Source organism: Erpetoichthys calabaricus, chromosome 16 (genome assembly GCF_900747795.2).
Source record: "Erpetoichthys calabaricus chromosome 16, fErpCal1.3, whole genome shotgun sequence".
Taxonomy (NCBI): Eukaryota; Metazoa; Chordata; class Cladistia; order Polypteriformes; family Polypteridae; genus Erpetoichthys; species Erpetoichthys calabaricus.
This window is the reverse complement of record NC_041409.2, coordinates 76,118,486-76,134,590: the sequence shown is the minus strand read 5'-3', so window position 1 is coordinate 76,134,590 and position 16,105 is coordinate 76,118,486. Positions and strand designations below refer to the sequence as shown.

At 38.9% G+C, this 16,105-nt stretch overlaps 1 protein-coding gene across 1 annotated transcript in view; it reads right to left on the bottom strand.

Annotated features, from left to right (window-relative positions):
* cdc42bpb (CDC42 binding protein kinase beta (DMPK-like)) overlaps positions 1-16,105 on the bottom strand; it is a 227,351-nt gene that overhangs the window by 79,321 nt on the left and 131,925 nt on the right. The window contains 3 exon segments of the mRNA XM_051919892.1: positions 2,114-2,193; positions 12,655-12,903; positions 13,137-13,337. Of these exon segments, the coding sequence (XP_051775852.1) occupies positions 2,114-2,193; positions 12,655-12,903; positions 13,137-13,337 (530 nt within the window).

Below are 16,105 nucleotides of genomic sequence, written 5' to 3'. Positions count from 1 at the left end.
AAAGAAAAGCCAGCACGAAACAGCACCAGAAAAAGACCTGTCCAAAGATACAACTCCTCCTGAAGCTCCTGAAGAAGAGGTGCCCCCTGAAGAGTTTTAAATCTTCTGCATCATACTGCACAGTTACTTCATCATCATCATCATTCGTCATTGGTGAGTACCCGTACATTTTACTGTATTTTAATTAAATGAAATTCTTATGTATTTACTCTACTTATAACAAAGAAAACGACAGCGCATACCACAGAAAACGCACTTGCATGAATTACAGTACGTATAGCAGTAACAACGGTATTTTACATTCTAGCACTGCGGGAGACATAGCAGTACAGTACTGTAAAGTATACAGGTTTACCTTTACATTCTGTTTTTAGGTAATGTATTAAGGTAATTTTTTAGGTACTGTATTAAGCTGAGTTTGCAACGAAATTAAAGTGCTTTGGGAGCATACTGTATTTAGGGTTTAAACTATAAAAATAGGCATTTAAAAGGCATTTTTTAACCACATCCAAAAGTCATGGCTTTTCACAATTCGCGGGTGCTCTAGGAACATAACCCCCGCGAATTTTGGGGGTGTACTGTATACAGTAAAACATACACAGAGAGACAGTGAGATTTCTCCCAAGGAGAAATTTGGCTTTTTAAAGAAAATAAAAATAAATATTTTAACTAGTAAGTACACAATAGAATTACAACAAAGAAACCCTCTGACTTGGCTAACAATAAAAGCAGCAGTAATAGCGAGATATTATAAAAGCATATTGCTGTCGGCATAAAGGAGCCCCAGTAGCATTTCCTTATACACATCTGCTAAATGAGGATTGTACAGCATTCTTCATAATGACCATCAGTTTTGCCTTCATTCTCTCCTTCAGTACTACCTCCAGTGTGTCAGGGGTGCATTCCATAACTGAGCTTGCATTTTCAATTAGCTTGCTGATTTAGTGGTTCTCTCCTGAAAGGATGTTACTTGCACAGCTCACCAAACCATACAAAATCGTGCTGGCTCTCACAGAGTTGTGGAACAGTCAAAGGTTGTCACTATCCACATTGAAGAAACACAGTTGCCTAAGAAAAACAAAGAGTCTGCTCTGCTCTCCTCTGTGTTAAGAGACCAGTCTTGGATGTGGACCTTCCAATTCCTTGTAAGAGCGCACTACCTCTACATCCTATCCCTGAATAGTGATTGGGCAGAAAAACACTTGGTACTGTAAAAGTCAATAAATAGATCCTGGGTTTTGCTGAAATTAAGTTGCAGAGAATTCTGTTTGAACCAAGAAACATAGTTCTCCACTGACTCCTCTCTTATCCCCCTTGCCAGTACACCCCATTGGAACAGAATCAGAGAATTTCTGCAAGTGACATGACCTGGTGTTATATCTATAGTCTAAGGCAGTGGTTCCCAAACTCGGTCCTGGGGACCCCCTGTGGCTGCAGGTTTTTGTTCCAACCAACTTCTGTTTTTCATTGGACTCTTTGCCTAATTAAGTGAGTCATTTCCCAGTTTCTGTGTTTAGGAGTCAATGTAGAAATTACAAAACTAAGTTAGGTAGATTTTTATTAGAATGTAATAAGCAGTTATATGGGGAATATGTAGTTTTTTTAAGTTGTAAACAGTATTTTCAACCTGATGTTCACTCTGCTTTTCGAGGTGTTCTGGTTAATTAATTGATTGTTTACTAATTAGCGGGTCTGACACTGAAGTCTTTGCAGCTTCCATCATCCTGGGTGTCTGCTATGCTGGTTGTCAATTGTCACTATTAGGGTTAAAAGAAGGGAGAAAACTACAGAGGAAAAGGGGAAAATAACAGGAAAACAACAAAAGAGAGTTAAGCATTTATAAGCTTTAGAAACAAATAAGAGATATTTCTAAATGTCGTATAATTATAAAATCCATACTGTTGTGTTTTTCTGAATGAAGAATAAGAAGAGTAAAAAAGACCAGCTAATTAAACAAGATCAGTTGTTATTGATTATTATCACCAATTGTGAATATGGTTGTAACTAAAACCTGCAGCCACAGTGGGTCCCCAGGACCGAGTTTGGGAACCACTGGTCTAAGGTGAAGAAATAATCTTACCCACTGTGTAGAAAATAAAATAAAAAAACTCACCTTTCTGTAGTGTATGTGAATCCTACAAAGGGCAAATGCAGTCCAGAGAAACCAGTGTGGGAGGCTGGTGGAACAACATCCTAAAGAAGTATAAAAGCAGTCAACATACATAACTGCATTATGAATCATTACATGCTAGTAAGACTGCAAGGAGTGAAACATTCCATGAGAAAAGTTTTTTATTAGCTATAGTAATTAAGAAGTACATCTTAAGTTTTTTGTGTGGAATACAACTGAGAGGACACAAAGCTCAAAAAATTGTTTAGCAAGCAGGCAACTGGAAGCAAATTCTGTCCTACCATTATTTAGATGAACCATGTATTGGTTAAAAAGAAAAAAGAAAAGAAAATGCTCTGGATTGAAAAAACCCTAGGTCAAATTACAGTTCAGAAATACATCTGGGCAAGAGAAGAAGCAGATCACAAGAAAGCTAAAAAGCATTTAATGCGGCAAACATGGGTAAGCCAGGATCAGACAACAAGAGAACTAAATATCATTTATCCAGACACTAACTGCATTGCACTAAACTTTTACTAATTAAAATTACAGAATACAGTGGAACCTCGGGTCACGAACGTCTCGGAACATGTACAAATCGGGTTACGACCAAAAAGTTCACCAAACTTTTGCATCTGTACACGACCACACACTCGGGTGACGAACAAGCCAGTTTCCCTTCCGGTTCGTATGCGCCGATGATTTACACACGTGTTCAGCCTCTCTCTGTGCATTCGCTGTGAACTCTTTGTGCTCTATTTCGTTTCCCTTCCGGTTCGTACGCACCAGTGATTTACGCACGTGTTCAGTCTCTCCCTGTACAGTACATTGTTCTCAGTCAGATGTGCATCGCGCAGAGGGACTTTGTGATAAAGCAGGTCCACAGCTCACGTCAAGAGGCCAGTTTTAAATAAATAATTGCCGCGCTACAGCTGCCACGGCCTCTTCATAAATAGAAGCGCAAGGCGGCTAAAGGGAGAAAAAAGAAAAGAAAGACAGAGGTTGCGGAGTGAAGAAGTAAGCAGGAAGCAGTGTGGAAAGAACCGATGCAAGCAAACAAGTGAGCGTGTACTCGCAGGCAGGCAGCTGGACAGTGAGCCCAAGCAAGGGTATTTGACTGACACTCGGTGGGGCAGAAGGAAGCAGTCGCTCCAGCTGAGTGATCAAGGAGCTGGAGTGGCCAGAAGGAGGATGGCTGGCCGCGTAAGTTCGTACGGGCTGGAATGGATCAATTGTATTTACATACAATCCTATGGGGGAAGTTACTTCGGGTCACGACCAAATCGGGTTGCGACCAGAGTTTTGGAACGATTTACGGTCGTGACCCGAGGTTCCATTGTATTGGGTGGGTGGACTCATCTGAATTTCAGGCATGGAGACTTGAGGCTACCTCTTCTGAAATCATTACAGTAATCCCTCTCTACTTCGCGGTTCACTTTTCGCGGATTCACCACTTCGCGGGTTTTTAAATACAAGTGATTGCACGCCTATCGCGGAAGTTATGTTCCAGACCCATCAGCAACAGGAGAAAATCCGCGATATAGAAAGACCATATAAATAAACATTTTTATAGTTTAAGCCTTAAAATACCCATCCCACATGCTTTAAACACATGTAAACTTAAAAACACACTTTATTAACACATATGATATGTGGATGTCGGGCTAAGGATATGAGTAACATCTCACTATTATAAAACATTTTAACTTCACGCAAGACAAGACAGTGAGACAGGAAAATTGGTGATATACAGGCTTTTAAATTACTGACACGCAGAGCGACAAGCAGCACAAAGCCAGCACAAAGTCCACTTCTCCTTAGAGTTCATTCAGCTCCCCACCCCCTTGAAAATGCGAAGTGGCAGGAGCGTACTGCGCTTCCGGGGAGGGGGGGTTTGAGCGAAGGTGCGTTCAGCTCTCACACACCCACACACACACACACACTCCTCTCGCAGAGCGACAAGCAGGCATTTTGGCAGAAGCAGCACAAAGTCCATTTCTGCTCAGCGTGAGTTCAGCTGCCCCCCTTCACAAAGCGAGTGTAGACACATTGACGTCTGATCGCTGCGTGCAGTGTTGGTCTGAGGTGTTTAAGAATGTAGAAAGTGTTTAAGAGCATAGGAAGTGTTTATAAGAGCGTGGGAAAGGTTAACAAGAGAGTGAGAAAGGTTTCTAAGAGTGTGGGAAGGGTTTATAAAGCCTTAAAATATGTATAAATAATAAAATAAATATAGGTCGCTACTTCGCGGATTTTCACCTACCTGGTTACGTTCCAGAGCCCCCCGCGATATGTGAGGGATTACTGTACTTTGTTTTTATTTTTCTTAAAATTTTCTGGGATTTCTTATCCTCTTTAATAAAATCCCTGTGTGTGTCCAGGTGTCTGTGTGTGTGTGTCTTCTGGTGAAGTGCGCATGCGCGGGGCATGGTGCGATGCGCGATATTACTGTCAGAGAAAGTTACAGGCGTTTTACACAAATACAAACCAGTATTACTGTGAAAGGAAATTAAAAGTACACAATACAGTGCCGCATATTACAGCCACATACAAGCCAGTATTACTGTCAGAGAAAATTAAAGGCATATTACCGACGCGCACACCTGTATTACCGCCAGAGAAAATTAAAGGTATATTACGGACGTACAAGCCAGCGGACGTACAAGACAGTATTACTGTCACAGAAAATTAAAGACACACAATACATGGCGGCAGCCCACGAAGAACGGTCAGCTCAGCAAGTAAACATCAACAAAAGAAAGGCTGAAAGACAAAGAAAAATATGAACAACAAAAAGAATGAGGTCAAAGTCCCTTGCCATTTAATATAGACTGTTCGTACTAATGTTTATGCACTACTGTTCTAGCGCCCATTATTGTAACGAGCTTAATGACTAGTATTTTAATAATTTAGTAGGATTTCCTATGTTATTGAACACATATTTCTAAAACAAAGAGCATGTCAGCCTAATATAGTTTATCATGTGAAAGACTGTACAATTTCAGAATAAAATAAATTGTTACACAGTGCAAGGGACAGATTAATTTGGATCCCATGAAAACAAATCACAGTATAATGGCCTCAAGATGCAACAACTTTATCTAGCAAGTACTTGTTATGGCCTTGAGTATCCACTGAGCCTTAAGGTGGTAATCTCAGATTAATTACAGTGCATGTTAAACATACCTGAGGAACCACTGAAAGCACATTGTTCAAACAGACTAAAGATTAAAGTTATACAGAAGTTACTGTGAACATTTCTGTCAGAGAAAACAGCATGTAACAATAAAGATCAAAAGTGAATGATATTTATTAAAACAAAACAAAAAGATAAATAGAACTACAAAACATTTTGTTCTGTCTTCTTTTTACCATATTGGTATAATGTGATCAGCAATGAAGTCTATGCTATAACATAACATTCATATAAACAGATAATATACAGTTCTGCACTATGCAGTAAACATGTTTATGTTAAATACCTCTATTATATTTTAAAACTACTAGTGACACTGAACTATTGCTGGCACTAATATACTGACTCTTATGTTACAATACCTTTTATATACTTAATTTATCATTACTTTTTATTTCTTTAAATCATTCAATACATTTACTTAATTTATTTTTTGATTTCCTTTTTTTAATGTTGGTACTTAAAAAATTGTCTTAAAGAGCACTATAGACTTTTGATATTGCAGCAAATAATTAGGCAAACAGGATTATTATTATTATGTTCCTTCAAACTAAAAAATTAATATACTAATGTTTAAATATTTATACAGACATGGATCGCTAAGAATGCTAACAGTCTATTATTCATTAGCAATCATTTATGTGTGAATATTAATACTCCATATAAAACCTCTCTCTGTTCTTCAGTGTGGTAAAATGTGTGTCTGAATAAATGTACACCATGTTAGTTAATCTTAACAGTATATGTATGATGTGCTTCCAAATTATAAGGTTAATGTGGTTCTATACAAACTAACTACTGCTATAGACTTGGATCACTACAAGCTATTAATAGCATGTGAAACATGGAACCAGGCATAGTTTAGAAGCTATCTTTTATTCATTAGAAACTAATTGTTTTACCAATTTTTTTTTTTTTGCATTAACATGACACAATAGCCTGTTTTTGTAATGACATAGCTTCAAATATAAATATAGAAAGCAATTTTCTAAAAAATGAACAGTATCATTGTTATTCTAATAGCTCTTCACTTTTACATTTTCAAGGTTGACTTTATTTGTGTTTTGCTAGATGGCATGTCAGATCACTCTGATCTAAGGCTCATTTGGTGAGACAAAAGGGGGAAGGGTGGAGGGGAATTGGTTAAGAAAGTGGTCTTCTTTCCTTAATGATACTGATTTTTTTAAGATACTACAGATACAGTACAGCATATGTCAATAGTTTGAACAGTCAGAAGCAAACAGGATAAAATATGGCTCTAATAAAACTCAGAAAACAACTAAAAAGATGAATATGTGTATTGTGAAGAAATATGAAGTCTATAAAACCAAAAACTGAGTAATTCTGATTGCTTACTAATACTTAAGTTGGAAATGTGAAAGATCTTGATTGTAAAAGAAGACCAGTGACCAATCCAGTTGGTATTTTGCTCCAGAGAAATGCAATTATGTCAGGGTTATGACATAAGTCAAGGTCAGGGCTAACCTATAAGAATTTTTACAATAAAATTGTCAAAACAATTTTCAAAACATGAAAGGCACTTGGTAGTGGGACTTTTATAGTGTTTTTAAATTGACAATGTTTCCATCTTTTTTAACATTACCTCAAATATTCAATATTCAAAACCTCAATACCCGCTGGGCTGGCTACTTTGAGCAGTTGTTCAAAGCTGATCCTCTGGCTAGGACGTTGGTTATCTCTGGGTCCACCATCCTTGAGGCTGATCCTCCAATTAGCTGTGAACCACCCAATCTCACTGAGATTGCACAGGTGGTGAACCAACTGAGGGGAGGAAAGGCAGAAGGGATCTGTGGTATCCGGGGTGAACTTCTCCAGGCTGGTCGTAAGGCTGTCCTCCTGGCATTCAAGCAATCTTTGCTTCCATTTGGGAGACTGGCATCATCCCAACTGACTGGAAAACGGGATTTGTCGTCCCTATCTGGAAAGGGAAGGGTGATCACCTGGATTGCAGCAACTACAGGAGGATAACACTGCTCTCTGTGCCGGGTAAGGTCCTTGCTAGGGTCGTCCTCAATAGGATCCGTGATCACTTGCTCACCTACCAGTGACCGGAACAGTCTGGTTTTACGCCTAAGAGGTCTACCATCGACCGCATCCTGGCACTGAGGGTTTTCATGGAGCGCAAACGCGAATATCGGCAGAATTTTTAACCTTTGTTGATTTTCGTAAAGCATTTGACTTGGTTGTTCGAGCTGCCCTGTGGGTTTGTGGGATCCCCTCAAAGTTGCTGGATATCATGGCCGGCCTGTACACTGGTACTGTGAGTGCTGTGCAGAGTGGAGGCAGAACCTCTGTGTTTTTCCCAGTTGATTCTGGGGTTCGTCAGGGGTGTGTTCTTGCTCCCACTCTGTTCAATGCTTGTATGGACTGGGTGTTGGGCAAGGTCATGGGGTCCAGCGGCTGTGGGGCATCTGTTGGTGAAGAAAGATTCACAGATCTTGACTTTGCTGACGATGCTATGATCTTCATGGAGTCAATGGAGGCTCAAGAGACTGAGCGAGAAGTCTGAGTGTCTGGGCTTGCAAGTGTCCTAGATACAAACCAAGATCCAGGCCTTTAATGACCTCTTGGGTACTGCCATCAGCAAGTGTGTCCGTTTGCAGAGAGAGTGTCGACCTTGTCGAGAGGTTTACTTACCTTGGCAGTGACATTCATGTCTCTGGTGACTCTACCTATGAAATCAGTAGACGGATTGGGAAAGCATTGGGGGTCATGATGTCACTGGAAAGGGGTGTGTGGCGCTCCCGATATCTATGCAAAAGGATGAAGGTCCAGGGGCCTCATGTATAACGCCGTGCGTAGAACTCACACTATAACACGGCGTAAGCACAAAAGCGGGATTGTGCGTACGCACAGAAAAATCCAGATGCAGGAATCTGTGCGCACGCATACTTTCACGTTCTTCCACTACATAAATCCCGATCAGCCTGAAAAGTAACGCACGTGCATGCGCCTTCTGTCCCGCCCCAACTCCTCCCAGAATTACGCCTCTTTGAATATGCAAATCAATATAAATAGCTTTCTGTGAAAAGACAATGGGAAAAGCACAGGGGAAAATATAAGAATTTCAGCGAATACCAAGTGGAGGCAAAGGAAAAACGTACTATTTGTTGGTTTAAACAGTGGTATAATCAACAAAAGAAAGTTGATCGAGTGACAGAGTGTCGGAAAAACTCGAAAGATCAAATTCACAAAGTCGCACAGTGCCCGAAATAAAAAAGAAATCACATATCAAAGTCGCTGTGAAAAGGCAAGTCGTAGCCCACCGTCTGAGTGTCATATGAAAGCGTATTAGGGTACAAACAAAAAACATAAGCACACAGTGGGAAAAAAGCACGAAATGTCAACTTTAATCTCGAAATTTCCACTTTGATCACGTAGTTTATTTTGCCATTAAAGTAGAACATCATAAACTTCATCTTAAAATCGTTTATTTTACTAGTTTCTCAAGTAGCATGTTAAATGCTTTGTTCTGTGTTTGATCTTCTATGTGCTCTATGTGTGTGAATCACTACGTGCTTCCGTTCTTTCTCTTTCTCCGACAGGACACAGAATGCATTACATTTGAGATATTACAGCTCTCTGAATAATTAAAATACTGAGATGTATACGTGATATCATTTTCATGATGACAGGAATGAAAGCATGTTATTAAACATGGGAACACGGTGGCGCAGTGATTGTTCATATCTCACGCAAGAGGCTTGCTGCACCATGTGCGACCTTCGATGAAATAATTTATTACAGAAGTACTGTCTCTTTCAAACGTACTAACCTCCAATTCCTGTCCATACTTTTCTTTCTCCAATCGCCACACAATCAGCTCTGTAAGCTTTTGTAAGCTTACAACGCCGATTCTTCAAAACTTTTAAGGAACATTGAAATATCTTTGTAGTACATGTTTAATTATTCTATTCGTCTATCCTTCCAGTGTCGCGTCAGCACCAGCAAGAATACAGCGCAAGGCAGGAGCTATCCTTGAACTAGCTATACGCTGCGGCACAGTGTCCTCACATGTTTAATTATTAACAATACAGATTATTTAAATGAAGTTAAAGTTTTATCTGTATACTATAAGGAACATATTTTGCTGCATTTCATCTTAAAAATGATATTGTCATCATACACGCTTTATAAAGTAGCGCAGGTTGTGCAATATTATAACTGTAGTGCAAGTTTACAGTTAGGTGATTGTACTTATAAGTACAAACAGTTCTACAAGGAGCACTTGATGGACTGATTGAGTGCGTTTATAGTTCTTGGGATGAAACTGTTTCTGAAACGCGAGGTCCGTACAGGAAAGGCTTTGACGCTTTTTGCCGTGGTTGAGGTAGTGTGTACTTGAAACTGTATATCGATAATTCTCTTTCCGATCTGCTGCTGTGATTCACACTCAGATACAGTGATATAAATACTCCGAGTGGTGCAGTGAGAGTAATATGGAAAAAGATGATCCGCAGTGGCAACCCTTAACGGGAACAGCAAAAAGAAGAACAAGATGCAGTGAGCGTAACAACGCTAAAGCAGTTATGGTATTTGGAATAGTATGGCTATTCCCTGGCCCATTATATTGCTACAGGTTAACTACAATCAGATGCATTACACTAATAAACAATATGCAGTTAATTTCAGTGTATTTATAAAGCTGCGTCAGGAATGTGGAGCTAAGAAAGAAAGGATGAGCACACAGGAACAGTAGTTTGACCATTCTGTGGACCATTATATTGTTACAGGTTAATTATAATCAGATGCATTAAATTTATGAATGATATGCGGTTGATTTCAGTGTATTTGATAAAGCCGCCACCGTGGATGTGGATCTAAGAAAGAGTAACCACACAGGAACAGTAGCACTGCTTTGACGCTGGGTGCTGCCAGTCTGCAAAACCGAGCGGAGAAAATTGCGTACACCAAGGTATGAGTTACCGTGGAAATGTGCGTGGCTTTACGCCAAGTTTAGGTTTTATACATCGCGATTTGAGCATGGAAAGGTTCGTACGCAACATTTCTGTGCGTACGCACCGTTTATACATGAGGCCCCAGGTCTTTATGGCCCTAGTGCTTCCTGTCTTGCTATATGGTTGCAAGATATGGACGCTATCCAGTGACCTGAGACGAAGATTGGACTCCTTTGGTACTGTGTCTCTCCGGAAAATCCTTGGGTACGGTTGGTTTGAATTTGTGTTTAATGAGCAGTTGCTCATGGAGTCCCGAATGAGGCACATTACCTGCATTGTGAGGGAACGTCAGTTACGGCACTACGGCCATGTGGCGCGTTTTCCCGAGGGTGATCCGGCTCGTAAGATCCTCACTGTCAGGGACTTGAGAGGCTGGACCAGGCCAAGGGGTCGCCCACGTAACACCTGGCTGCGGCAGATAGAGGGTCATTTCCAGAGGTGGATCCCGAGTTGTTTCGTCGTGTAGTGAGTGCGGCAACGCACTGTACCAGTGCATGCTCCCCAACTTGACTTGACTTGATACCTCAAATGCACCCATATAAACACATTTATTTCACTACATGCAAGATAGACATTATGATGAAAGAAAAATGGTTGACCTTGCAAACCTTCCCTAAATATCTAATATGGAAAGTAAACTGTCCAGCAGTGATGATGATGTAAGTGCTATCTATGTATTTCAGCAGTTTCTGTAAAACAGTGTATCTGAGATAACTTGCAATGGAAGCAGAATCTTTCAATCTGAATTTCAAATAAAGAATGGAAATGAGCTACAGTTAAAATTCACTCCTAATTATTTTGTGAGAGGCAAGGTCTAATTCAGTTCAGGATTGTTTGTCACACACATTTTTCTTGAAGTTGTGTTCGGGTCAAAACTCCAATGGTCTATACTGTCAGCAGTATCCTGCGTCACTGCAATAAAAGCATTGGGAATACCTTAAGGCCTGAACCTTAATGGAATAAATTGTTGCTTATCTATCAAATTTTAAATTTGAATAATCCCAACACTAACACCAATCAGTGTTAGAAATATTCAGGGAGAAAGGACGTTTCCGAATTTTGCCCCTTAAAAACACAATCGCGAACACAAAATGCCCCCAAAATTACATGCACTTGCATTCACCTTCAACAATCTGATCCCATATAATGGTGTGCATTTTATTTTTTATTTTACTGCTTCTTCCTCTTTCACTTTTGTGTGCCGATTACGTAAACACTATTGTTCATAAAATGGGCCACTTTACTGTAAGACTAGCTGCTGCAAAAGCTGTTGAAAACAAGGATGATAATACTACTATATGCACAATGCCTATAACATTTAAATGGGTTGATTTACTAATAATTGACACTTTTCCAAACTTGGCACCTTTCACTTCAACTTTCATCGGTCACTACACAGTTCTCTCTTTTAAATTTATGTTGATTTCAATCTGGAGACCCCATCTTGTACTATGGCAATCCTAGAATTTTATTCAGTTGGTGATGTGAATCTAATGCTGGAAACTGAGAACAAAATTCAATTGCAGTACACCTTGATCAGAAATATTTAATGCAGATAAGATGTGAGAGAAGGGAAAGCCAAAACACAGATATTTTGCAACTAATTAAATAAGAACTGAGTCTTGAAGTATAACGAATAGTCATGAAAACTATATGCATTTTGACCTCATCAAACCAGGATTTCCAAAGCACACTGGCGTGGTTCATAACTGACTGTTATGCTGTTGGCATGATCATTTGCACCTGTAAATATAAAGCCTATAAAATGTGAACCTTAACTGGAGGAGTTTATGTATTCTGGCGTCTAGTTCATGACTAAGGGTTAAGGTGATTGTAACATTTACCAAAAAACAAAAGCAGCAACTGCATGCTGACCTATGGTCATGAGTAATGACTTAAAGAACAAGCATCAGGATATAAAGTGGCCAAAATGAGATTTCTATTCAGGGTTGCTCAGCTCATTCTTTTAGACAGACAGAAACTTGACAGTATAGGAGGAGTTCCAAGTAGAAACACAGCTTACTCAGATCACAATTTGTAATTAAATGCAGTTTGGTCCCATGGTAGGTGTTGCCTGTATGGCATATTGGCACTAGTATACTTCTTGGGCAAGGGGCACATATGTCCCAGAAAGAGACATGATTAGTGAGGAAAGGAATAAGTAAATCCAAATTGCATTTTTATCTCAAAAAATACAGAACCCTGTATCTATATAAAACAATATCAAAAGACTTAGAATTAATGATCACAGCATTCAGTCATACATATTATAAATAAGAAACTTAAATTTTTGGTTTTGTGCTATTAGCATGAAAAGTTCATGTATGATTTGTTAATGTCATGAAACTATTTTTCCCATTGAAGAGACGTACCGGGTTTTTCAGCACATCATCATCCACATCAAAGTTAGAGGTATCCGAGGGACTGCTAACATCAGGAATATATGGTGCTTCAGTGTTGCGGATATTCTCCCAGTCAATACCCATGAAGAAAGGATGCTTTTTAAAGTCTTCAATCCCATTCTGTCCCAGGCGGCGTTCCCTGCTGCAAATAAGCCTTTGAATAAGGTCTTTTGCATCTTCAGATACATCTGTAATATGTGATGGGAACTGGAAACGCTCCTAATGATAGAAAAATACATTTGTACTAATTCACACTGCATGCTCTTTTAATCTGGCAGAACCAGATGATTTTTTTATTCACTCTACATAGGTACGAATGAAAAATCTGAGATCTGAATATGTTTTATTAACTAATGATTGCATCTTGAAGAAGCAGCTCTTCTAACAGCACTATAAAAATATAGATGCGCCATTATGTTAATTTAAAAAAAGTAAAACAAAAAACTACTTACTTCATGATTCATAATTTTCCCGTATGTTTCTACTAAAGACTCAGCATAGAAAGGCGTCTCTCCATACAGCATTTCATACATGCATACACCTAAAGACCACCAGTCACATTCTGGCCCATACTTTCCCATGCCATCTTCCATAGCCTGAAGAATTTCTGGGGAGATGTAATCTGGTGTGCCTACTGCTACCGACGACTGTACCTAAGACAAAAAGTAAAAGGGTGAGAAAAAGGAAGAGAGATACTAAGGTGACAATTCAATTCCAAACAATAACCAAATCTTAATCAGCTACCACAGAAAACAGAATTCTGCAACTACTATGAGAACGGCATATGGGTACTGTGAAATCAGTGAGGTGATTTTAATTTTGAGGTAACAGTGAAATCAGTAACTTTCCAAAATGCAGGCATACATTTTTAAAGTTGGTGTTTACTTAAAGTTATATCTAACTTAGTCAGATGCTTTTACTTCCACGTTTAAAACTACAAAGTACACAGATACATCAAAGGATTAGAGATCCATTAACAGCTTCAAGTGATAAAAGTATAAGGTTCATATAACAGAGTTAATGACCCTCTTGCATTATCGTTTAAAGAAATCCGGACTCACACTGTGATATCCGGGTTGCCCACGGCTGGCATAATACTCTTAAACCCAGAACATTGGGAGATGTGAACCAAGGATGGACTAGGATGAATGAGGACACAAAACTACAATGATGGTGTAATAAAGTATCTATCTATCTATCTATCTATCTATAAGTGTATCATGCCAAGTCATTTCAAATAACAAAGCAGCGTCCAAATTAAAGTGCAGTGCTTCTCTTCTTTACATAAACAATCTGTAATAAAAACTAGTGTTAGTGAGGAAGTTAAAAGCAACAAACAAATAATGTCAATAAATAATACATTAAAATCATGGATAAAACCAAAGTCAGAATTGCCTTTAAAATTTTTTGGCCACTGTTCTAACTTTTGTCTCATCCAGCTTACTCATCTTCCAGGCAAGCTCAGCAGGGCCAAGATCCTGTGGTGAAAGCGGCCCTTCAACTCCCATTCAGGCCATCATCCTTCTGCATTGGCCAGGACGCAATAAGTCTGACTCCATCTTTCTTACAATACCATGTGGGTATGCAGAATTCCTAGGAGCCCATCACCGCTCCTGCTCTCCGTTATACAACAGGAAAGATCTGGTCTTCCCCTGGTGTGCCTCTCACCCATGATCCTCCGTGGGGTTTCCTCCCATTGCTTTGCTCTCTTCTCTCCTCACTGCCCCCCAACTGATTCTATCCTCTCTCTGTTCTTTCACCTTACTTCCTCGATTTCTTTTTTTTGTTTTCTCTCTTGCTCTATTCCCCCCAGCTCTTCAATACACCTTAAATACAATGATGCACTGATGTACCTAGCGAATCAGTGATGGACAATATCATCAACCATTAATCTTTTTCAAGCCCCACAGGACTTTTACATCTCAGGCACTGGGCTTTTGCCGTTTGCTTCGTAAATGATCATATATCGATGACAATGTGGCAGTGAACGATTAGAAATATCTCTAAGAAAGATCACATAGTTGTTTTGTACTGCTTTTCAAAAATATAATTAAGTTAAAAATAACCTTTACAAAAAAAGAGTACTTGCAAAAAAAACTGGTCATTGCTTTCAATATTCAAATGCCATTATTGGTTTGGTTAGGCACCTAAAAATATAGCCCAATTTTACTTAGTAGCCAGTATTCTAAAAATGGTAATTCCAAGAAAATTAGTGTACAACTAATGTACTTTGCTGAAGCACAATTGTACTCATGAAACAAACTGTACATATCAAAATTCAAGACCTATTTTCCAGTACAAATGAGAAACTACACAAATGCTTTGGAAAAAGGTGTGCAACTTCAGAGTATTAGTTATAAAGTCTATCCCAAGATGGAACAGTATGGTAAATCATTTACTACAACACTGATCTTAGCCTTTATTAAATTCTACACTAAACAAACACAGTTACACAAATCAGCACATTTGATGTAATAAAATTACAGCACACAAGTGTCAATACTTCCCATACAGTACTTAAAACAACCAAAGATGCCAGAAAGGTGCCATAAACAGTGGTATGCCACATTTAGTAATAAAACATTTTTCAGTATATTTGGGGGGAGACTGGGATTTCAGGAAAGGCCCACTTCTAAGGAAATTAACTTCACATGAGAAAGCCCTAAACAGATCACTACATATTGTTGAATTTAACATAACTGTGAAGAACTGAATATAATTTGCACTATCTATGCAGTGGGATGATCAGCCCACTGCCAAATAACAATAATTGATACAATATTAGTAAAATTCAAGATTGCACATATCCAGAGCCTATTCTGGCAGAAGGAAAGAGCCAGCTTTCATAAAACATGTTTTCACTCTGTCAAGTGAAGACTGATAAACAAAAATGCCAAATTTATACTTATAAAATTAGACCTACAACACAATAAATAAAGTGTGCAGAAAGTGAAATATAATGGATTTGGAATATTCAGACTATCTTTTAGACATATTTGATCAACCTATTGTGATGAATGCAGGACTCAAAGGCCAGGACGTAAATTTGTTTATACTTATGAATAAAATGGAGAGATAAAATTGGAAATTGCCTATACTGTGGAACTTTTGTATGCAAAGTCATAATTTTGAACAGTTCCCACTGCTGGATGACTTCCTGAATAAGAACACGCCAAAGCATGAGTGGAAACATATAATATGCAGTGACTTAAATATGCTTCAAGAGCTGTACATTAACTACATCCCCATGGATGATAAATGGTAAAATAGAAGGATCTGAAATCCATTCAGAGTTGACAATCTGTCAAGAGCTTTCACATGGTTTCAGCATAAGGCACTCACTGAAATCACATGTGGCAAGGTACAAGTCTACTTCCAAATGTTTCTAAGTTTTCTGCATAATAAATACCCAAAATTGTCA